General features: G+C 56.1%; 1 protein-coding gene across 1 annotated transcript; it reads right to left on the reverse strand.

Moving 5' to 3' along the window:
- Positions 1–4,382: 4,382 nt before the first annotated feature.
- On the reverse strand, positions 4,383–21,231 carry CDX1 (caudal type homeobox 1; the record flags this gene model as incomplete). Its single annotated transcript, XM_084884226.1, has 3 exons — positions 4,383–5,303; positions 5,850–5,995; positions 20,790–21,231. The coding sequence occupies 3 exons, from the start codon at positions 21,229–21,231 to the stop codon at positions 5,094–5,096; spliced, it is 798 nt and encodes a 265-aa protein (XP_084740352.1). The 3' UTR covers positions 4,383–5,093.
- Between the last annotated feature and the right edge of the window lie 1,580 nt (positions 21,232–22,811).

Raw genomic sequence — 22,811 nt, forward strand, 5'->3', positions numbered from 1 at the left:
ATTGTCATTTTTTTTATTGACAATCTAAGGGAAAAGAGGTCAGTGCCCCTGACTAAATAGTCAGGTATTACATGTTTGAAAAATTCTTGCAGCACACCGGTTGGAAACTGGTGACTTAGAGTGTTGTAAGGTTCCAGAGAACCTGTGGCTAGAATGGGAAATTATTAGCTAGAGTGATTATATGTATTGGTTTTTGTGGGACTGAACCAGTAATGCTAGTGAACCCGACATATGCATTAAAAATTGTTCCCCTTTCACTCTTAAAAATTTTTTTTTATTGATTTTAGAGAGGAAGGGAGAGGGGGAGAGAGATAGAAACATCAATGATGAGAGGGAATCATTGATCGGCTGCCTCCTGCACATGCCACACTGGGGATGGAGCCTGCAACCTGCGTATGTGCCCTGACCGGGAATGCAAGTGTGATCTCCTGATTCATAGGTCGATGTTCAACCACTGAGCCTTGCCAGCTGGGTCCCTTTCACCCTTAAGAGTGTCCCAGCTCAGACAGTATTCCATAGGGTCATCCTACCATCAGCCAACACGGGGAGACCATTGAGGAGAGTGAAGATAGGAGCTGCTACCCACACCCCTGGAGCCTGGCAGGAGGTGGGAGGAGCTTGGGGAAAAGGCCTGGCCTGGTCCATCCCAAACCCACCTCCCCTTCCCAAGTTCCACCAGCTGCTCCTTCCTTGACCTTGGCCCCCCAGGGCAGGCCAGGGGCTCTCCGGACCCAGGAAGGAGCCCCTTGGCCATGAGTGTGAAGGGAAGGAGCACTCACCCAGCCCTACTGTGTGTACTAGATGAACTCGTATCCGATATAGATTAACTCTTTCTAGCAGCCTGGGAGGACAGGTTTGTGCAGCTCCATTTGGCACCTGAGGACACCGTCTCAGAGGCATGAGGTCACTGAATCTCTGAGTTTTGAGATTAAACAAGAGGGTCATGGGCCGTGCCTGGGCATCCCAAGGAGGCCCAGCCAGTACCCTCCTTCCTCCTCCCTCGAGGCAGCTTTATTGAACCACCCCCTCCCACTGGCACCCTGGTTTCATTAGAGCCCATGGAAGGCACAGAGAACCAGAGGAACAGGGAACAGAAGCACGGCATTAGCTCCAGAGCCTCTTGTGGCCCCTTCCCAGCAGCCCCTGCTCTCCCTATACCCAGCCCTGGAGGGAGCCAGCCCTGGGGGACCGGGAAGGAACAGGGCCGGGGCTTCAGCCTTCCTGAAGCAGACCCATCATGGGGTGACTACTGAGCATCAGCCGTAGTCAAGGGGCGCGCATGGTCCTGGGCCCACACCTTTCATATGGGGAAACTGAGGCCCGGAAGAGGAAGGACTTTGAAAACTCACTCTGTGGAGTAGAGCTGGGTCAGGCCTTGAATCTAGGAGTCCGACCCCATCTAGGCTGTACCCTCAGATCACACCTTTCTGCCGTCCTCTCCCCACCCACAGCCACTGCGGGGAAGATCTATAATTTATAGAAGAAACAAAACCCCAGCATTGGTCCTTAGCTGGTCCGTATAAGCCAATCTACCCACTGAAGCCCCATGGTCCGTATAAGCCAATCTACCCACTGAAGCCCCAGTTTTAGATCATACAACTGACCATGCAGTCAGCTACCAAGCATGGCAGACCACTGCTAGCATCCCAGAGGAAGTCGGGATACTACTTGGCAAAGGAACTACTTAGGAAACCAAACCAGTGAGTGCTCCATCTATCCCCCTTTTCCCCTCCCCTCCTCTCTCTCTTCTGATCTCACATCAAAAGTGAAGTGGAGACGTGTGCTAATTTAAGGAGAGTGCCAGATGAAAATGTACTTCCTGTTATTATATAGGGAGATATTTTTAAATGCACATAAATAAACATTTTTAATTTGCTTTAATGTTCAGACTTTATAGCTGTAGAGCATGTGTTTTGTTATACCCGTGAGTGGCGACTGTGAAAAATGAGGGTCCAGATTGCTAGCCCATCTGGTGTGATTCCGAGGAAGTGGTTCCGGAGCAGCCACACTAGGAGAGGACGGCCCCCCAAACTGCCCTGTCCCAGGCCTGCTGTGCCCCAGGCTCTGCCTTCCACCAGCTGGGCCTCTCAGCCACCCAGAGCCAGGCTAGATTTCTTGGAGCCCCACAGTCCTCTGTCCCCCCACTGTTACACACACACACACCCACACACACACACACACACACACACACGGGCTGCTGGAGACTTCCTGTGTGAGAACACGCCACCCCTAGCCCTGAGCTGGGTCCTTCCGAGAGCTGGGCTGTGACCCTCTCTGCTCAGCCCACACCAGTCTCTGGCAATCAGTGATGGCCTCCACCAGACTGATGTTTTCAGCATGGCATGAGGGATCGAGAAGGGAAATCATGGTGCTGACAGGCATGTTTCTGGTTCAGTAGAAGCCGTGAACAGGCCCAGAGTCTTCAGGGGCCAGGCCAGGCTAGGCCAGATCTGACTTTTGTCTGGACCCCGGGTCTCCCGTATCAACGCAGGGCCTGCCAACCAGCTGGAACCTCCCTTCGCACGGGGTCTATGAGGACATGAGAGGTCCCTTTCCGGAGCCTTACACCTGGTGGGACTCTCCTGGTGACGGGGAACTCTACCTCACAAGCCAGCCCATGGCGCTGCTTAGAGGCAGGTTGTTTTAGGGAAGTTTCCTTTTTCACAGCATTCACACTACCTGGCAGGTGATCGCCAACCCAGCCTGTGGGCCCCACCCAACCCCTGGTCTCCCATGTAGGTAGCAGCTGCGACTCACCCAGCCTGGCAGGCCTGGCCACTGACCTCCTGCCAGGAAGGTCTCCCGGAGGCTGGGGACAGGCTGGCCCCGCCTCGGATCTCCCCAGCCACCATCTGTCCTCAGCATTGGGGGTGGGGTAGTCAAAGCATCAGTCAGGCCTGGCAGCCTGTCCCACGAGTATGCAACAGCTCTGTGAGCAGGTGGCAGAAACCCAGTACTCACTGCGTGCGAGGCCCTGTTCTGAGGCAGGTTAGAGGGTCCCCCCCCCCCCCCTCCATTCGACAAATGAGGAAGGAGGCTGTGGCTCAGAGAAGCTAAGGACCGTACCTGAACTCACCGCTTGGAAGTTGTGAGGCTGGAGCCCAGGCCACCTGACAAAGCCGGCTCCTGAACACTGAGCCACAGCGCAAGTGTGGCCCTCCAGCCCACGGAACCCCACCCTCCAGAGCGTAGGGTGTCCCGTGGGGCGCTGGCAGGCGCTCGTAGGGGGGCTCCTGGGTGGTGAAGCATGGGGAACGCTGGACCCAGAAGGGTCGAGTCTGTAGGACTTCCCAAACATATTGGACCAGAAACACTTACTTTTGGCAAACCAGCTCCCCGGTTCTAGATGGGCACGAGGCCCAGAGAAGGGAAGTGTTCACCTCAGGTCACACAGGAGATGTTTCTGATGACCAGAAAACCACGGTCACTGCCAGCCCCCCTCCTGCCAACCCTCTTCTGCTCCTGGGACCCTGGCCCTTCCCCTGGCACACCTGGTTCCCCTGCTCCAGGTGCCCCCAGCACCTTCAGTGGGGCCACCTCTCCCAGGCCACCACCAGGAGGAGAGAAGAGAGCCTTGCAGGGCTTGTGTGTGGGAAGGATCCACCTCGTGCCTTGTTGTCATGTGCCCGGAGCAAAGGGCAGGCTGTGCACACCGTTTATGGCCGGGCCACCTCCCAGAACAGTAAACAGAGGGGCAGGCAGCTGGCACGGGAGCCCTCCGGGTAGCAGGCTCCTGGCCACCTCTGAAAGGGAGCTGAGAATGGCAGCTTTCCTCAGGGGGTTAAAAAATTACACGTTAAGTTCACACAGCTCAGACTCTTTATGACCGTTCCTCCCTGCTTGGCCTGATGGCACCCACTGGTCCTTCAGGCGCCTGCTCAGACCTCACCTCCTCCGGGAAGCCCTCTGGACCCTCCAGGAGAAGCTCAGTCCTCGAATCATGCTCTGCTCGCTGAGGCCTAGAGCAGAACTCGGACTGGGCACTTCTGGGGGCACAGCCATGCCTGGCAAGTGCGGGTGCCCAATGAATATTGTAAAATCCTGACCTAAAAATGTTTGAAAAAATTCAGAAGACTGCTATATCGAGTGTGATGATTCTGCTGACAAAACAGACTTAAAACTTTACCTGGTCTCCTAGACTTACTCTAACAATGCCATGGTTTCATTGTTCAAATGCATTTTAAAGGTGTAGGCCAACGGAGACGGAAAGGGCTTATGCAAGTGTCAGGAAAGGGGGAGGGTGACTTATACTTAACATTCCCTTTAACGCTACGCAAAATGATTTTGATGCATCTTTAAAAAGAGGGAAAAACGTTTATTCTTGAAGCTGTATCCAAGAGATTCCACTCTATGTACAACACTTGCCCAGACATGAGCTCTGCTTGGTCCAGAGAAAGTCCTCCGAGGGCCCGCCGCGGCCTGGGCCCCAAGGGACAGCCTGGCGAGGTGGGACTTGGCAGGGCAGGCTCTGACCTCTGACCCTTCCAAGGGCCGCCCCCACCCTGGAGCCCCATTGAGAACACTAGTGAGGGGATATGGCTCTGCAGCCCAGAGGGGACACTCGTCAGAGCCTCCCGGGCCATTCCCGTGGGCTTTTGCTCTGCGTCAGCCTGGAGAGGTTCGGGGTGTGTTAGGAGGGGGGCAGATAGAGGTGAGGCTGCAGGACTGGGCAGGTAGGAGCTGATCACATTCCTCCCCACAGGTCAACATTCCATCTTCCCTCAGCTCCATCTCCTTCCTCCAGGGTCAGGCTAGTCCCTAGAGCAGCCTTCTGCCCTTGAACCTACGGAGAAGGAGATAGGGATGGGGACTTATCTTGACTCCCTCACCCAGCCCTCTAGGGATGGAGACCTCCCACCCTGGGTTCCTTTACTCCCCCTGAGGCCTAGAAAAGGAAAACGCCCTTCTCCAAAGAGCTCCCTGCACAAATCGGCCAAGGGCACACACAGGGGCTGGGTGGGTGACTCGTCCAAGGTGACTCAGAAGGTCAGGGACAGGGCTGGGACTCAGACAGGGCCTCCTGCGCCCCGACGGGAGCCACATTCCCAGCCTCGGAGTCCCCAGACCCCCAGCCCACAAGGCTGGGCAGGGGGCTAAGGCAGATACTCCTCCTTGACTGGCATTGGGGAGGAGGCCCCCAGGAGGCCAGCGGAGCTGGGGCACAGGCCCCCCAGGGGCGGCCCAGCGGCAGGGGGGGTGACTTCGTGGGCTGGCAGTGGTGGCTGCGGGGGCTGCTGCTGCTGCTGTTTCTTCTTGTTCACTTTGCGCTCCTTGGCCCGCCGGTTTTGGAACCAGATCTTCACCTGTGGTTGGAGAACAGCGGTGGGTGGTGCGGAGACCCAGGGACAGGGAGAGGGAGAGGGAGAGAGGGAGGACAGCTGAGCTCTCACTTCTGGGTGTGGCATTTGTGGCCTTGCTCCTGCTCCCGCCACCCAGACCATTCGTGGACCCTGAACACACTCTTCTTCCTAAAACATGCTCCCCAACTCTAATGATGAGCTCTCCTGTAGCCCTCGTCTTCCCCATCTCCCAAGGCTACACTCTGACACCCCTCCTCCAGGAAGCCCTCCTTGATCTGCCTGTAACTACTCCCTTGTCTGGATTTAAACAGCACTGATCATAGCTACTCAGACCCCCTATTTCCCTCCTGGGAGTTAGGGACATTGGGTTTCGTTGAGGCAGGAGAGGATTTGGCAGCAGCTCAAAGTTTTTGCTGTGCTGTGTGACCATGGCCAGGAGGCTCAACCTCTCTGTTCTCCCCCTTTGACCGAGCTCCGTAATCTGCCTGACAGCCTGGAGGCCAGACCCCCCCATGCTGCTTCTGTGGCTGAGGCGGGGGTCCCACACACCTGCCGCTCGGTTAGGCCCAGGTTGGCAGCCAGCTCCGACTTCCGCCGGATGGTGATGTAGCGGCTGTAGTGGAACTCCTTTTCCAGCTCCAGGCGCTGGTGGTCGGTGTAGACCACGCGGTACTTGTCCTTGGTCCGGGTCTTCCCTGAGAAGCAGAGGGCCCGGGAGGAGAGGTGAGTGCGGAGGGGCAGTCTTAAAGGCACAGGCAGGGCCCCCGGCCCTTAGAAGAAGGGCCCTGAAGTGGGGAGGGAGGTGCACCCCAACCCTGGATGTGACAATCATGCCCCCCCAGGCTCAGGCTTGGAGACTTCCTGAGAGGCTAGCACTTCCGGGAGGTGCTGAGGCACAGAGAGGGAACACAACTTTCTCGGGGTTACACAGCAAGCTGCTGGTGGGGTTGGGTTTCAATCCTGGTCTCCTGACCCAGGGCCCTACTCTGATCACCAGCTCCTCCAGCTTTAACCCAGCCACTTGTGGCTGTGGCCGCGTGACAGAAAGTCCGGGAGCCTGTGGAAAGCAGCTACCAGGGCGTCCCCGGCCATGTGAGTCAGAAAGCCTGGGCGGACAATCTGCATTTTTTTAAAAATATATATTTTATTGATGTTTTACAGAGAGGAAGAGAGAAGGATAGAGAGTTAGAAACATCGATGAGAGATAATCACCGATTAGCTGCCTCTTGCACACCCCCTACTGGGGATGTGCCCGCAACTACGGTACATGCCCTTGACCGGAATCGAACCTGGGACTTTTCAGTCCACAGGCTGACGCTCTATCCACTGAGCCAAACCGGTTTCAGCATACAATCTGCATTTTTAATACGTTCCCCAGGTGGTTCCATTCCAGGTCTTCAGACCACAGGTGTGAACACCAGTGAGATGGAGGGACAGCTGGCAGGTGGAGACTAAGGATGGCGGCTGTTCCTTTCTCCTGTGCAGAGGAGAGCAGGGAAGAGCCACTGTAGGCAGGGCGGGCGCTTGCCGGACTGTTCTGGGGTGTATGGCACCTCGATTCCTGCTGAGTGTGGCTGCTGGTAACCCTTGAGGACCTAGACATTACCTTAAGAAGAACACCAAGCCCTGAGCTAGGGGTGGATAGGGGCTGGTGCTCCTGAAGCCATCCAGCCTTCTGCCTGTGCCTGGGCACAGAGTGGGAATGACTGCTCAGCTCACAAACACTTACTGAGCCCCTGCTGTGAGCCAGGCACTGGGGTGCATCCGTAAAAGCAAAACGGAAAGATTCAGGGCTCCAGGCGGCGTGAACAGCACGTGCAAAGGCCCTGAGGCAGAAACATGCCTGACGTCTGACGTGTGTGAGAAACAGTGAGGCGTGGCTGGAATGCACTGAGGAAGGGGGGGTGGGGTGGTGGCTGCCCAGAGCCTTACAGGCCATTGAAAGGACTCCAGCTTTTCCTCTGCCTGGGATGGAAACCATTGCGGGGTCCTGCACAGAGGAGACTGAAGTACGTTTCAGTAGCTGCTGCATGGAGAACAGACTGGCAAGAAGAACCAGGAAGCACAGAGAGACCTGCAATAACCCAGGAGAGAGAAGGCGGTGGCTTGGCTTCTACATGGGGCTCAGCCTGGGGCCAGGAACTGGATGGGAGGACCGACTGGGGTTAATGTCAGGGCTTATTTTGGGGCTGGGATCAGAGGTCTGTCTGGAGAGAATATTAAGAGTCATGCTTGGTCTGGCTGGTGTGCAGGCCTGACTAAACACGAGTTTTCTTTGTAAAAAGCTGAGCACATGGCTATAAATAGGAGGCACATGCAAGCACTTTCAGACCGACACATGCGTCCCAACAGGGGATGGGTGGGTCTCTGAATTCCAGTCGATCCCCTCCTGACTCAGCCACAAGTGCCCCCACGACATCCTAGCCTTTACCTCTGTCTGGGTCACAGCACCCCTGTCCTAACTACCCCGTACCCTTATCCAATCCCCACCCCCCTCCACCAAGCCCACGCAACTTGGCAGGGCAGCACTGGGCTCCTCAAGAGCCAAATGGTTTTGTGGAGAATGGGAGACAACAGATATTACTGGGCTCTTTTCCCTGGTTTCCTGCCAGAGCAGCGGAACCGCGCCGGACGCTCCCACATGCACGGCCCTCAGCTCCCTGCCCGACGCAGCACGGGACAGCCTCGGCTGGCCGCCAGGCCTGGCCCAGGAAAGGGACAAGGGAGTGGCTGCTAAGGCATGGGTCCAGATGGAGCCCCTCCTTGGCTAGAAAATCCAACGCCAGCTCAAAATCACTTCTGCCTAATGCCACCACCACCAGAGCCCAGAGCTCTGCTTCCACAGCCCACTGGGCTTGCCGGGCTAAACCCAGAGGGGTTATGGGAGTTTAGTCTCCTCCTGTTGTGTAAATGAGGAGCCCTCGGTTCAGGATGGTTATACGGCTGCCAGGGATCCAAATAAGAGAGGCCTGGTGGGGCCTTCCAGCCCGGCCTCCTTGAGCAGTCAGGGTCACTGAAGGCCCTGGCATTCGAACTCGCCCAAGACCACATCCTGTGGCCTAGAGCGCTAGAATGCTCTCCATTCTCATTCACGACTCCCCACCCATCACGTGTCGGGGCTGCAGAACTCGCCACGGAGCCCACCTAAGCGTTGGCAGCAGAAGCTCCAACAGCAGAGCACCCATTTACTTGTACTTCTGGGAAGGGAGGGGCCAGTCCGCAGTGAAGGCAGAGCCCCGGGAGCCCTGGGCTGCAGCCAGAGGGCCAAAGGCTGGGGGCCCTGGAAATGCCAAGAAGACCCACAGCCTGAGGTGGGGAACGAGGCTCCCTGCCCACCCAAGCCTCAGCCTGAGGTTCCGAGCAGTGGTTATGCCGTTACCTGTCCCCCGAGACACCCAGCTCTCGCTCCCAGCCTTTCTCGTGGGCAAGCAGGGATCCCTCACACCCATTTCATAGATGGGGGAAACGAGGCTTCAGAAGGGGCCCTTGCTCAGGGCTATCCTGCCTGGGAGTGGTATGAACCCGGGCTCAGGTGCCCCAATCTCTAGCTCAGCTCTTCCCAGAGTGCAGGCTGGGGGAAGGGGGTGGGACCAGTGGGGAGGTAGGACCCTATCTGCATAATTAGTCCTCTCTGTTCTAGTAAGGCTGCCAGTAAAGACAAGACGGAGCCCATAGACCTGGTCTTCCCCGTCCCCCTTCCCCCTCTGGGCCCGGGAGAGGGGCTGGTGGGCTCAAGAACCTACTGACCAACTTCTATTGATAGAGCTGCTCAAAGCACAGAGTTTCATTGCTAAGAAAATGGCTCTGCTTTTCTTTCTCCTCTTTCTCTCCCTCATCATCTTCCTCTCCCTCCCCCCTCCTTTTCCTCCTTCTCCTCTTCCTCCTCTGCCTCCCCTTCTCCTCCTCCCCCTCTTCCTCCTCCTCTTTCTCTTCCTCCTCATCCTCCTCACTATGGGGAGGGCAGCATTTTTCTGCACCAGCGGCCTTCCTACCCCTCCTTCTTCTGAGCCAGCCAAGCTCCCTTCTTCCTTGCTCTTGTCCCCTGGCCCTGCCTGCCCAGCACCGAAGTCTGCTTCTCCTCCACCCCTGGCCATTCCACGGACCCTGACAGATCCCTCCACTTCCGGCCCCACATCCCTGTCTGATGGAGTCTGCCTGTCCCTGGCTCCCGGCGTCAGAGAGGAGTCCGCAGGCTGCCGTCCTCTTCTGCTGCCACCATCTCCTCTTAGAGACGGCGAGGGCTCTGTGCTGTGCACAGAACAGTGAGCCCAGGGAACGGGCTGAGAGTGTGTGCTGGCGCACAGAGGGCACGGTCCGGGGCTGTGGTCTGGGTGCATGAATGTCCAGAGTTGCCCACAGCAGGAGGCACTGGCCCCAGAACTCCAAGGAGGACGCCTCCCGCCCAGCCAGCCCATCACAGTGACAAGGGGACTGCATGGGATTAAGTATTCCTACTCCTTTAACTCTGGCTTTAAATCCTGCTCCTTTCTAGTTTGTGTGTCTTGGGGTGTTTGGTAATAAATTATGCTATTATTTCCAAAAAAAAAAAGAAAAGAAAAAAAGAAAGAAAATAGCTCTGCTAAAGAACAAAATGTTTGCTGTCACACCGTGTGGTCCGGGAGCCGGGGAGTCCCACAGGAGCCCAGCTCGGCAATGTGTAGTCCCATTGAGCATCGCATATCCCTCACCCAATCATCCCGCCTCCAGGAGCTGATCCCACAGAGAAATGTCCAAAGCTGCAGCTGTTTGAAGCGAAATAAGACTGCACATGCTACAAGTAGGGAACATGTTAAATAAAAGATGGCACATCCATGGAGACGAGCTTTATGCAATCATTCGAAAGAGACGGTAAAGCTCCATCTGTACCAATCTGGAGCAACGCCTGAGATATCTTGTTGAGTAAAAATAAAATCAAGATATTGAATGCTGTGAATAATGTTACTGGTTTTGTATAAAAATGGGGATACACACTCACAGGCACCCCATCACACGCTTGTGCACCCATAGGGTTCTTTCTGAAAGAAGAGACAAAAAGCCATGAGCAGGAGCTGCCTCTGGAGGGAGAACTGGGGAGCCCCAGGTGGGAGGGAGCTTTAGGGGTGCTTACATTTTTACCACGTGCAGATGTGCACTTGTGTTTTTAATGACAGGATCCCTGGGCTCCAGTCACACAGCTCTGGGCCAGAACTCCCGGATGCCCGAAGCTACCCTCACTTCCTCCCTCCCCCCTCCTATGCGCACCTGTGCCACCCTGAAGCCCAGCAGGGAGGGAGCAGGGAGGTGCGTGAGAGTGGCGGGGCGGGGAGAGGGCCGGGATCAATGATTTACAGGCCGCGGGGATGCTGGGGCTGAGGGGGAAGTCCAGGCTCCAGTAACAGGTGTCTGATGGGGGCCTCCTCGCCCAGCCACCTAATAAATAACCCTCCGGGCCAGATGCCAGTGTGAGTGGGCAGGGGAGGAGGGAGCCCCCAGATCTTCAGGGGTGAGCGTGGCAGGGGAGCCTTGGGTAACTCACCCAACTGAGAGGCTCTCTCTCTCTCTCTCTCTCTCTCTCTCTCTCTCTCTCTCTCTCTGCCCTAGCTTTTGGACTTGAGGAATGGCCACCTATGTGCACCAGATTGCCATGGAGGTCAAGTTCCCCATCCCCTCCGTGTGCACAGCACAGGCCCTGGAAGCTACAGGCTAATGGCACAAACACCTGAGCAGCAGCCTCAGAACTGGCTGGGGAGCTGCTTCTTCTTTTTTAAAAAAATATATTTTTATTGATTTCTTACAGAGAAGAAGGGAGAGAAAGAGAGTTAGAAACATCGATGATAGAGAAACATCAATCATCTGCATCCTACATAACCCCCTACCGGGAATGTGCCCACAACCAAGGTACATGCCCTTGACTGGAATCGAACATGGGACCTTCCAGTCCACAAGCTGACGCTCTATCCACTGAGCCAAACCGGTTTCGGCAACTGGGGAGCTTTTGAGAAAGCACAGATTCTAGCCCAGAAGTTCAGACTCAGTGGGGTTGAAATGGGGCTCAGGGATCTGATAGCGGAAGAGCTCTCTGGTGACCCTGACATGTGGCTCTGCCGTCCAGCTTCTCACTGGCCGGTGACCCACAACAGTCACCCCACCTCTCCGAGCCTCACTTTCTTTATCTATAAAATGGGGATCACTTTTATTCTGGTAAGGGCCAACATGTCCACGGCTCAAGCAGTATGTATACGCCTCTCAACAACCTATGAAGTTGTACAACTATTATCCAATTTTATAGATGGGGAAACTGAGGCTCAGAGAAGTCCTCACCATCTGGCAGGTGGGATTTAAACGCAGGTCTGGCCCTAGCTGGTCTGGCTCGGTGGATAGAGCGTCGGCCTGCAGGCTGAAAGGTCCCAGGTTCGATTCTGGTCAAGGAAAGCACATGCCTGGGGTTGCAGGCTCGATCCCCAGTCGGGGGCGTCCAGGAGGCAGCCGATCAATGATCCTCTCTCATCATTGATGTTTCTATCTCTCCCTCTCCCTTCCTCTCTGAAGTCAATAAAAGTATATTTAAATCCAGGTCTGTCCGGCCGCAGAGCAGCACCAGCACCTGCCACAAAGTGTACGTTCTCCTGTAACCACCCAACCGTGGTATGTCCGGGGGATCGCTGGAGATGGACGAAGGGTGCCCAGCACAGTCGCTGGCGTGCAGTGGGTGTGTGGGGAAGGACAGACCGCATTCGTTTCCAATAGTGGCAGGACAGCCATATGGCAGGAATGTCGGGGAATGATTCGTGCAATGGGCGGTGTGTTAGACGAGACTGTTTATTTATAAGGTCCCTTCCAACTTGGAAACGCGAAGCTCCCAATGTTTGTTGATTCTCTGATTGTGTTTGTTATTGTTGCTGAAAGAATTCTAAGGCCGACTTCCCTGTCTGAGAGTCTAGATGCGGAGCCTCCCCAGCTGGAGGACCGGGGGCAGGGGCCACTGGGCCTTCAGCGGGGCCTCCGCATCCAGCCGGGGCCAGGGGAGGACAGAGTCCAGACGCTGCCTCAAGGGCGGGGCGGGGAGCTCCAGGAAAACCAAGTGGACTCTGGGTCAGCACTTCCTTTGCCCTCCTGTGGCCCTGAGGGATGACACTGCCAGCGCTGGCTCTCAGAGCCTGGGACACAAATCCAGCCCTGGACCCTCTGTCGCCCCTCCCTGGGTGGTCCAGCCCTGGCTGTGCACCCAAACCCCCCCCCCCCCCCCGCAACACACAGGAGGCCCACCCCAGATCTCCTGCATCTGGACCATCTGCTGGAGCCAGCAGGGCTTCATCCCAGTTCTGTGTCATCTGTGTGGCCTTGAGGAAGTCCCTTTCCCTCTCGGGGCCTCAGTTTCTCTTGTGCATCAGAAGAGGGTTGGGGTGTCAGCTTTGAGGGCGCTGTAGTTTGAGGGCCTTGTGCAGCTCTGAGCCCTTCCATAAGAACCAGAGACCCCTCCTCCCTCCCACCCCTCATGGGCAGCACCCACAGGGAGGGCATAGCCTGCACATCCTCCGGCCAAGAGCCTCAGACACCTGAGGGGCAGGAGGCACCTGCCTGCAGCGCCGGTCTGAGGAGGACAAAGAGAAAGGCAAGCTTTGGGACCTTTGGCAGGAGGGAGCTCAGGGAAGAGGAGGGAGTCCTAAAACTGGAGTGGGAAGGAGAGCCGTACTTCACTGGAAGGGTGGGCCGTTTTCAGTATACTGAGGAGGAGGAAAGAATTACAGATATGCTGCACATGCAAATAACTTTAATATAAAACACGTGAGGTGCTATCCAGATGACATATATAAGAGGGCTGCATAGGGGGCAGGGTGACCCTGAGGTGGTGGCGCTTCTGGAGAGGCCCTGATCCTAGCAGCTTTGCCACTGTCCTGAGATTTGGGGGCTCGCTACACGGGGGCGGGGAGGAGGGGGAGGCGGGGATGGGAGGGGGGGAGTGGTCCCCAGTCCTGGCCCCTGTTTGACCACCCTTAGCTGAAGGAGTTGACAAGTGGCTGAACCTCTTTGGGCTCCCTTCCCCCTGGGGAGCAGATGGATGTGGAAGCAGTTTGCAAAGGGCAAGGAGACCTGAGCTATTTGCAGACTCGGATGTTGGAGGCTCCCCTGGGAGAGGGAGGAATGCCGCCTGATGGGGAGCAGCAGGGCAAAGAACACGCCAGCCTGGGTGTGGGGAGATCTGGCCGGGCCTCCGGCTGCACATGTGATGTTCGGTTTGGGGCCGTTCCCTCATCTGTGCTGCCAGGGGCCGGACCTCTGCTGTGGCCGCCCTGACCCGGCCAGTTCCATGATGGATAGACATGTCTCGTGGGCCGTGAAGCTTTCTTTTGGGCTCCAGCCTGGGTCCTTGTTCCTGCTGATTTGCAAGTCCCAGGATGCTCTATCGCAGTTCCTCATTCAAGCCCCGGAGCAGGGGCGAGGCTGGTATGGGGTGGGGAGAAATAGCCTGGTCAGCCACACCAGGATCCTTGCAGCCTCGGGCAAGGTTCTCCTCCCCACTGTCCCCTCCCCCTCCCAGGCCACCTGTGTGTCATCCCTGCCCTGTCTTCTTCCTGGAGGCCCACAGTCTGGGAGGCAGAGGAGAGGACAGAGCCTTCAGAGTCAGACAGACCTGACGGCTCTCACCCCCACCTCCTCACCCCCTCTTCCGCCCCCCTCCCCTGCCCCAGCCACGGGCCAGCAGTGTGAACCCAGGCAAGTCACTAGACCTCTTTGAACCTCAGTTTACTCATCTGTGAAGTGGGGACAGGAATTCCTCCCTATACACCGTAGTTGTAGAGATCAGATGTGACAATCAACTTAGCAGGTAATTATTGAAAGCTAGCTGTGACAAGGAAGAACAACAAAGAGCACTTCAGCACTGAAGAGACCAGAGAGATTCCACCACGGAGAGTAAGGAGCCCGCCTGGAGTGGACTGGCACCCTCAGGACTCGTGAGAGGGACTTCCCCACACTTTCCCCTGTGACAGCTACTAGCCACACTTGGCTATTGTATACTTAAATTAATAAAAACAGAATTGAAATTCAGGTCTTTGGTCATATCAGCCATAGTTCAAGTGCTGGAAAGACACATGCAGCGAGTGGCTAGCATTCTGGACAGCACAGAGGGACAGCATGCTCGTCACACAGCAAGTTCTACTGGACAACCCTGGCCTTTTCTAGCTTATATGTGACCTTGGCAAACCCCCTGCCCCTGGTGCCTGGCTCCATGAGGGCAGGCGCCGTGCCACCTTGCTCGCCCTGTCCCGTAGCAGTGGCTGGCACACTGCGAGTACTTGCTGGATCTCGTTGAATACATAACACAAACCTGCTGACCTAAGTCAATAGCCCCATCCTTCAGCTATGCAGGCCAAAGCCTTGCTGGCACTTCCCCACTCCCCACATCCAATCCATCAGCTGGTCAGCTCCACCTCCAAAGGACCCCTGTCTGCCCACCAGCACTGCTCCCACAGCTGTCCTCAGAGCCACGAATCTAATGCACACATGCGCTGTTCTGGGGTCAGTCAATAGATGCTAGTTCTATAGATGCTGAGCAGTCAATAGATGCTAGTTCATATTATTACCATGGTAGATGCTTGGGATGTATTTGTTAAATAATTCATTCCCCTCTCTCACTGCGGGGGCGGCACTGATTAAAAAACACACAAATGAAATAATTGCAAACGGACTAGTATGAAGGAAAGCAAGCATAGAGCTGAGAGCTAGGTTCAGTGGCTGGAGGTGGGAGGCATACTGTGTTTAGTTTGGGCGAGGTCTCTGGGAGGAGACAACATGAAGCTAAGACTTGAAGGTTGAGAAGGAGGTTCCCATGCCACCGGTGGGGACGAATATTCTAGGAAGGGAGAAGAGCATCTACAAAGGCCCCAAGGCAGAAGCAAGCAGAGTCAGGGACAGACAGTGCCAGCTCCCTGAGGGACCCTGTCTGCCTTGTTCTGGATGGAATCCCCAGCATCCAGAAGTGTTTGGCACAGAAGAGACACTGGAGAATATTATTGCCCACAGGCCGGCCTGAATGAATGAATGAATGAATGAGGCACATAATGAGCCTGGAGAGGCTAGCAGAGCTGAGCCCTGGGATAAGGGGTTTGGATTTGATCTTAAGAGCAACAGGAAGTCGCTGGAGGGTGTTGAGCCTGGAGCCTCAGCCTGGGCTCTCTCTCACTAACACCTGCTCCCTCTCGGTCATGCAGGGGGATCTAGACGGCCCCTTTACAAACGTAAGGGGTGAGTGTGGAAAGAGGGTTTAGCTTGTTAACATAGTGATGGACCTGACTCCAGAGGCAATTGTTTCCAAGTCCCAGGAACTCCCAGACAGACCATCTGAGGGGTCAGCCCAGGAAGATAACTTCCTGCCGACAAGTCAGACACTACTGCTAACAAAGCCGTTTTGGACCTGCGGAAAGACTCCCTCGGCTCTCCGCGGCAGTGTCTGCCAAAATGGGGGCGAGAAAACACTCGACCAAAAACAGCCTTCTGCCACCTCTAACTGGGTCATCCCCCTTCCCAGCTACATCTGAGAGATGAGGTGTCACATGGAGCTTCTGCCTTGAGAGTCAGTTTTAAACAGCTCGGCCCCTGCTGTGCGCCCCCCCCCCCCCCTCCAGCCTCCTCTCGCTCTTCCCCGACTGGCCTCCTTTTCCCCACCTGGGCTGGGATGCACACGGAGGGGGCTTGGGCTCCTGTGCCCACGGAGTTTGGCTTATTAGATAGGTGCTCCTCAGGCTGCAGTGTCTGGGCTGGAGCCCTGTGCTGCCAGTCTCCGCTGTGTGAGCTTGGCAAGCCACCTTACCCTCTCTGAGCCTCATTAACGTTATCTGTAAAATGAGGCTAATAATAGAACCTCACACCTCTCAGGGTTGTTATGGGGCTTAGGTGGAATCACTCAGGCAAAGCTCTTGGCACAGTGCCTGGCACAGTCAAAACCAGTTATCAGGTTTATCAATAGCTCCTACTATGGGCAAGGTATGGCAAGAAGGACGGAACTGATAAAGGTAAACACAGTCGGTTGTCAATGTTGTTAATACAAGGGCCTGATGGAGTGCCGGGAGGGGGGAACCAAGGAGGGCTTCCTGGAGGAGGTGACCTTGGAGAAAGAGCAGCATTGGAACAGGTGAAAATGTAGAAGAGGAAAGGGAGGTGGTTCAGGTTGAGACACCCAGACGGGCAAGGTGGGGTGTGTGCTGGAATGCACCTGCTAAGGACTAGAAGAGATGGTCAGAGGTACTAATAGTCACTGAGCACCTACTATGCCAGGCTCGGGGATCTAGGTACCATTGCTTCAAGGTGCAATCCTATTGTTATCCTTATGTTACAGTGGAAGAATATGAAGCTCAGAGGAATGATCCAGATTAGCGTTCCCGATGCTAACACAGCTTCTAACGGAAATTCATTCACAGTGAAGGCCCAGATCTTAACTGTTGCAATTAAGCATCTCTTATCTAGGCAAATCAGTGGGACAGTAGCTACAATAGTGGGTTGAGGGCCAGTTCTCAAAAGGGCTTCAAATGCCACCAAAATGGGGCTGGGTTTTATAGCCATGAAATGCCATAAAATGCAATGGCGATGGGGAGCTATGCAATGCTCTCGAGCAGGGGAGGTGTCTGGAACAGGGAAGTCTGTTAATGGTTTAGAAGACAGCTGGGGCGTCAGAGGCTGGAGTTGAGGGGCCAGTGTGGCTGTGGCAATGGGCCAAGGGGAGGGCCTGGAATGGGGTGGGGAAAGGAGTGGTTCATGCCTCCATGGGCCTCAGTTTCTCCATCTGAAAGCTGAAGGGGTTGGACCAAGATCTAAACCCTGTTGCAGCCGTCTCATCATCTGAGTGGACATCTCCCTGGTTGTGTGGGACCTCCGTCACTCTAACGGGTCTTTAACCCGTGAATCCCTTTGTATGGACAGAATGCTGATTTAGAACCTTCTTAATGAAAAGGCTATGGTATGTCTAGATGCAAAGGGGGAAGGCAAAAAAAAAAAAAAAAAAAAAAAATAGAATTCCCTGTAGTTACTTCCTTCCCTGGCCTCAATCAAGTGATCATAATCCCTTGGAACTGTTTAATACTTTGACAGCCTCGCCCTTATCTTCTCCATTTTCACTGGCACCTCCTTAGAATAAAGCCGGGACTTGGTCCCAGCCTTAGCCATGCCAATTCCCAGGTGAGGAAGGCTGTTCCTCAGGGAGAGAGGAACAGCCTTTGGCATGAGCCGCCCGCCTGGACAGTCACAGGTCCCATCTTCATGGTCGGGACCTCAGAAATTGATGTCAAAGCCAAAATGTCACACTTGCCCTGTTCATTCATTCAGCAATATGCATTGAGCACCTGCTAAATGCCATACACCGAGCTGGGTGTCTGGAATGTAGTGGCAGGCCAAATGGACATGGCTCTAGACCTCACAGATGTTTACCTTGGTGAGTGGGTAAGGGAACAGGCCACCCACAAACACACCAATAAGTGGATAAATTGCAGTCAGGATTAGTGCTCTACAGGAAACATGGTAAAGATTATTGGTGGGTATGGGGGGAGGGGGGTCTTCCTTGAGAAATCATGGAGGACCTCTCTGAGGAGGTGACCATTAAGCTGAGACCTGAAGGGTGAGAAGTCAAGGAAAAGGTTTCTGGAAAGAAGGAACAACACATGCACAAGACCTGCAGTAGGACACGGCATTTCTGAAAGGCCAAAGGAAGGCTGGAGTGGCTAGTTTGGTGGCCCAAGGGAGAGTGGCCTTGGATGAGGTCAGGAAGGCAGGAAGCTCTACAGTCTCAGAGCTCTCAGGAAGGAGTGAAGATTTTGCCCTAAAAATGATGGAAAACCTTTGGGAAAATTGTTAACTGACTCATCCAACATCTATTCTAGTCCAACTTCCACTTGTGTGAAACTAGAACATGCCTTCCAGACTCTGGGCTTCAGTTCTCCATCTGTATGTCTGGTCTCTACATGTCCAGTGCAGATATTGTGAAGGCGGGAGCCTCACAGGGAGGGAAAATGGGCTGGCCAAGACGGTACCAGGAGCCATGGTGACCAGTGAGCCACACTTGCAGGAAATCCAGCCAGGGGCAGGGGAGGGGGGCATGCACTGACCTTCCCTCTGCCATCTGAGACAACAGCACGGACACAGCAAACACCCCTGAGAGAGCCTGTATCTTCCTTGCCCAGAAGGAAAAACTGAGGCCAAACAGGGGAGGAACTTGGCCTCTTTCTTAGGGAGGGTCTGTAACCCCACCCCAATTCTTCCTGACTCTCAGGAGCTCTGGTCAAGAGCCAGCTGCGCCCTCCTCCCCCGGCCCCACCCGGGCCGACGGGCAGCAGTGTCTAGCTTTCAGAAGGCCACGGCTCTTGCCTCCCTGGCAGAACAGGTCCCACCTGACTCCTAGGGGCAGCCACTGTCCTCAGAAGCCCCCATGCCTCCCTTCGCCCTCTCGTCTCCTGTCTGGGAGAAAAGGGAGAGAGGTCTTTTGCCTTTAGGCAGAGTTACTCCTACACCCTTTTTTCTGCCTGAGAACAACAGCGTCCACATGACTTCTGAGACCAGAGGCTGAGTTGGGCTCTCAGCTCCTGTTCCGAGAGAAGAGGTGATTTACCTGACTGACACCACAGGGCCTGCAAGCTCCCCCAGGCCTCTGACCCTCACTGGCCCACTCTCTTTGCCTCACACAGTGAGGGCCTCTCTGCAAGCCCCGCCCCTAGGGAGCCTCCCCATCCATCTCCAAAGCCACCCAATCAGCAGGAAGCAACAACGGGAATAGTGGAGCAGGAAATGCTGGCTTCCTTCTCCGGGGAAGGCACAGAGAACGCAGGACCCTAAGGGCGTGGCCCCACAAGCCCTCTCTCCTATAATCCAATGCAAGGATCTCAACTGGGGTTTGTCGATAAAGCTTCCGGGGCCCCTAGCACTCCTGAAATTGTCTACCGACTTAGGCAACACTCTTTTCTAGAGCCAAGATTTGTACTTTCCATTCATTTTACAAAGGAGGTCCTCTGGTAACTCAAACAAGATTTGAGACCCTTCCTTTCCTGTCAATGCTAAGACTGAGACTCAGAAAGAGATGACGGATTTTAAGAGAAGCTGTTTAGAGAATTAGCCCAGAGGCTTGGGGGTCAGACTGCCAGGTCTCAAGTCCCAGCCTCAACCATTTGCTGGTTAAACAGCTTTGGGCAAGTACTGAACCTCTCTATGCCATCATTTCTCCATCTCAACACTGGGGGTGATAACAGTACCTACTATAACGTAAGAATTAAATGAGTTAACACATGCACGATCTTGGGTCAGTGCCTGGTCTGTTGTAAGGGTTCTGTAAATGTTAGCTGTCATAATGTAGCCAATGCCGCTGAAACAAGGGGCGAAGCTGGGCCATAAGTCCCAGTCCTCTGAGGCCTCTGGGGGCAGTGAGGAGGTTATGTGTCCCTGAGCCTCCCAAGAAGGTGGTCTGACTGCAGCCAGACCTGTAGCTACTGATTGCGCCTTCCCCAGCATCTGCCCCCTGGGCGAGCGGCGCATGTGTGGAGACACGGGGGTGAAGAGAGAGAGGAGGTGGGGAAGTCCCAGGCTCCCTCCCAGCTGGGGGAAGGGGAGGAGGGACTGGACATCAAAGGGTGGGCAGGCCAACTTCCCGCCCACCCGGCCAGGTGGCCTTTGTCAGGACAGGCCCCACCACAGTCAGGACAATGGGGTATCGTGTTCACTTTCCGGCCAACAGGAGTCACTGCCGAGTCGAGGCGCAGCCAGTTACATGACAAAGGGGGGAACCTATAAAGGAGGTCAGGCCGCCCCTCATTACAGCCGGGCCTTTGTCCTGCCCCCTCCCCTGCCTTTGAAGAGGCTGGATCAGAGAGGCCTGCCTGGGGGCAGGAGGTTCACAGGCTCAGGAGCCAAACAGCAGCCACCTTCCCAACTGCTCCTGCTTTCCCCTCCCCCAGGGTCAAGAGTTCAGGAAGGACCCTGGGATGGGAAGGTAGGGAGCCCCCCTAGCGCCAATCTAGCCAAAGCGACTCTTTTTTCCGTCCAGATGATAGGATCCACCGATCTTTTCATTGTGGGGGGCCTGGATCCTTACAATCAGGGCACCTTTCCTTCTGGGCTGGGTGTGCAGCCTCCGCTTGGGATGGGGATCCGGGAGAAGGAACTGGTGAGGACTAGGGCCGGTGTGGCTAAAAGAGCTCTAGGATAAGCGTCCGGAGCAGTGTTCTGGTTCCAGCCATGCCCATACCCACGCTGCAGGTACCTCTACTCCTCAGGGCTCAGTTTCCCTATCTAGACAGACAGATAGGCTGTGCTTCCACAAGCTGGGATTCGGGAGAGGAAGCTGAGAGCGCAGTCCCCAGGGCCAGAGTGGTCGGAGGCTGCACTCCAGGGGCCCAACCCAAGCAGGGCCCGAGCAGAGGTCAGCTGGGGACAGTCAGGGGGTCAGACAGGGGGCAGCCGGGCCTCGCCCTGGCACCTGCCGCCGGAGCACCCAGGGGAACCGCAGGAGGCACACCGCCGGGGAGGGGTCCTTACCGCTGCCACCGCCGCCTCCGGCCGCAACGCTGCGCCGCATCCACTCGTAGGGCGTCCGCCTCTGCGCTCCGGGCGAGGACGGCGCGCCCGGGCCGCCCAGGGGCTGCGCCAGGAGGCCCGGGCCGGGCCCCGGGGGCGCGGGCACCGCGCTAAAGTCCGGAGGGGCCCCGAATGCTAGCGGGACCGGGCTGGCCGCCGGGGCCGCGGGGCCCGGGCCATAGGCCGCGGCCCAGTCGTCCTTGGGCACCGAAAAGGGCGCGCTCCAGGCCGCCGGAGGCGCGGGGGCCGGCTCCGCATGCGAGTAGCCGCCGGTGAAGTCGGGGTACTGCGGGGGCCCCGGGGCCGGGGGCCCGTAGGCTTGCGGGCCCAGGCCGAGGCTCGGGGGCCTGGCGGGGCCGGGGTACACGGGGGAGTCCTTGTCCAGCACATAGCCCACGTACATGGTGGCCGCAGGGAGCCCCGCGCATGCTGGGCCCGGGAGCCGCGGCTGCGGGCCGCCCCGGCGAGCACCGCTCACCTGAACCCGCCGCCCGCGGCCGCGCCCCACCCCGCCTTTTATAGCCCCGGGCCCGCGCCCCGGCCGGGCGGGTTTGCATTTCAAAGCCGGGGGGAGCCTCCGGGCCGCGAATCAAAGGGGGAAACCCGTCGGGGGCGGGGGGTTCAAAAGGAGACAAATTGCCACCCCAAGTGGGAGGCGACGGGCCGGGGCCTGGAGTGGTGGGGACGCGGAGGAGCCGCCCGGGCCCGCGTCGAGGCGCGCGGAGGGTTAGAGCCTCCGGAGGGGCCGGCGGCCCGGCGGCTGGCCGGGCACCTCCATCTCCCCCGGAGGACAGGGACCCGGGCTGCACGGGGACCCGGGCCAGGGTCACACAGCCACCCACGGGCCTGCGGCACGCTCCGCAGGCACCAAGCTCCAGGGGAGGGCGCAACCCAGCTTCAAACAGGGTTTTCCTGTCTGGAAGGTAGAGGAATTCCTAATCTTTTGGGGGCAGGGGTCACGACCCTTCCGAGTCTCCGATGAAAGCTGTGGATGTTTTTTAACCGGGAAAATGCACATATGCACATACACAAGTTCTTTCAAGAGGTGGGGCAGGGGCATATTTCGGGAGGGACACACATTCCAAGGAACTTCTCTAGATTCTCTCGGAGATCCCCTGCCCCCTTTATTTTAAAGAGAGGTCACACGAACGTGGAATTGTATAGTGAGTGGCTGTGTACCCGTCACCCAGCTTCAGCCGTTATCAAGATTCCTTTCATCTCCTCCCTTCCTTTTTGTGCTAAAGTATTTTAAAACAAATTTTAAACAGCCTGTCATTTTACCCCCCCCCACCTACTTCCGCCTGCAGCACGTGGGCATTTTCTTATATAATCTGCCATTGTCACATCTAATAAAATGAACATAAATTCCTGGGTATTACCCAGCACCCACCACTCTAAGACTGGCAAGCATGTCACCGCAACCCAAGTGGAGGGGCAGGTGGGCAGTGGAGGGGCCATGAGTGATCTGGGAGTGGAGTCCGTGGAAGAATTCCTGAAGGACAGGGCTTTGGGTCAGAAAGGCTGCGGAAGGAGCCAAGGAGCTGCTCAGGAGCCCACTATGGGGTTGGACCTCTGACATTTCTTGGAGCCCCCAAATGTGCTGGGACCCAGAAGTAGGCAGAATGAGACAGATGCTTATCTATGCAGCCTGTCTCTCCCTTGAGTCACCACATTGGCCCCGGGCAGGTCAGCGTACCTCAGGGCTAGACAGAGGTGTCAGGATTAGGACACCATTGACGGGGCCCAGTGCAAAATGACAATGTGAGGTCCCACATTCAAACATTACTAAGGGGGAGAGATCAGCCAAAGGACTTGAATGCATGCATATAATCCTAACCAATGGACACAGACCCCAGGGGGGGTGAGGGCATGAGTGGGGAGAGGGGTGTGGAGGCAATGGGGGGATAAAGACACATATGTAATACCTTAATCAGTAAAGAAAAAATCATTTTAAAAAAGAAAGAAATTATTAAGAATTTCAAG

This window comes from Pipistrellus hanaki (genome assembly GCF_964339955.1).
Source record: "Pipistrellus hanaki genome assembly, chromosome: 5".
NCBI lineage: Eukaryota > Metazoa > Chordata > Mammalia > Chiroptera > Vespertilionidae > Pipistrellus > Pipistrellus hanaki.